Source organism: Brassica oleracea, chromosome C4 (assembly GCF_000695525.1).
Source record: "Brassica oleracea var. oleracea cultivar TO1000 chromosome C4, BOL, whole genome shotgun sequence".
Classification (NCBI taxonomy): domain Eukaryota; kingdom Viridiplantae; phylum Streptophyta; class Magnoliopsida; order Brassicales; family Brassicaceae; genus Brassica; species Brassica oleracea.
In genome coordinates this window covers 22,867,533-22,868,688 of record NC_027751.1, presented here as the reverse complement: position 1 = coordinate 22,868,688, position 1,156 = coordinate 22,867,533, and the positions used below count along the sequence as shown (strand labels likewise).

At 42.9% G+C, this 1,156-nt stretch overlaps 1 protein-coding gene across 1 annotated transcript in view; it reads left to right on the top strand.

Moving 5' to 3' along the window:
- Positions 1 to 1,156, top strand: part of LOC106338410 — a 41,245-nt gene that overhangs the window by 35,483 nt on the left and 4,606 nt on the right. The window contains exon 4 of the mRNA XM_013777393.1: positions 48 to 784. Within this exon, the coding sequence (XP_013632847.1) occupies positions 48 to 784 (737 nt within the window). The remainder of the gene's footprint in view (positions 1 to 47; positions 785 to 1,156) is intronic.

Genomic DNA, 1,156 nt, shown 5'->3' with positions numbered 1-1,156 from the left:
ATTCTTGGTGCGCTGTCGTCTGTGGTTTTTGATCCCTGAAATCATAGTCCGTGTGTTGGACCGTTTCGAGGTATCAATAAGCCAGCTGAATCCCACCAGTTTTCAACATCTTATTGGCGTCGTGATTCTGAGCTATGAGCATGGACTCTCTCTTACCACTGAGCACTTTGAAGCGATTTTTAGGCTGCGACTTGTTTCAAAACCGCACCTCTACCGGTTGGTCCCTCGGAAATATATGACGGTGATTAAGGGGCTTATTTCTAACTCATGGACAAAGTTCTTCTTCTTTGTCCGTATAAACGCTGCATCCGTCGAAGAAAATTGTATCCCATTGTTTCAGAGCAAGCCGAATGATAGTCCCTTCATCAGCCTGCTTTTCCTATTCCCCGAAGACGTGATCGAAAAGAGGGATCTCCTCAGGAACGGTCTGTTTTTCTGGACCTTCTTTACGCCGAGGAGAGCCTGCAAGGCGTTGAGACTCATGCATCCTGATCTTGGAGTGGGCATAGAAGCGGATAGTGATTCTGAGTCCGATGATCCTACTTCTTGCGACGTTCCCGCGGAGGAGACGAACGTGAGGTCCTCTAAGGGTAAAGGCATTGATCTTGGTGATATAGAGTATTCCGTAGATGACTCTATTCTTCCAGGATGGGATCCAGACCTTGCTTATGGTGATGGTAGTGGTTCGAGCGAGGTACCTATTCCGGATTTTGACGAGTTCTTTGCTGGTTTAGCCTCGAGTTTTGATCCTCCTTCGTCCTTGGACGAATCAGGAAGATCCAAGGTAGTCTGATATTAGGAGTTTTCAAGGCTCCTAAGGCAAATGTTGTAGTATAGTGTTATTCTCAAATGTCAAACCCAACTCACATCTCTCACCAAAAGATCCTAAGAACATTAACTCCTTCTCTTTGAAATCTACGAAGGATTTTTCACAACCTCAAAACATTACTTAGCTCCTAACAACTTTGCTAGCCCCCTTTTTCTTTCTTTTTCTTTTCTTTTCATATATTTTTTTTTTCTTTTTTTTTTTTTTTAGATGGGGGCCAAGACTTTTCATAACTTGAGCTAGAGGTTTTTCTACTTATCCCAATAAGACAATTCACTTAAACACCAAGAGTCATTTCTTTTCCTTTTTCATTGCTCCCAAATCATAGTC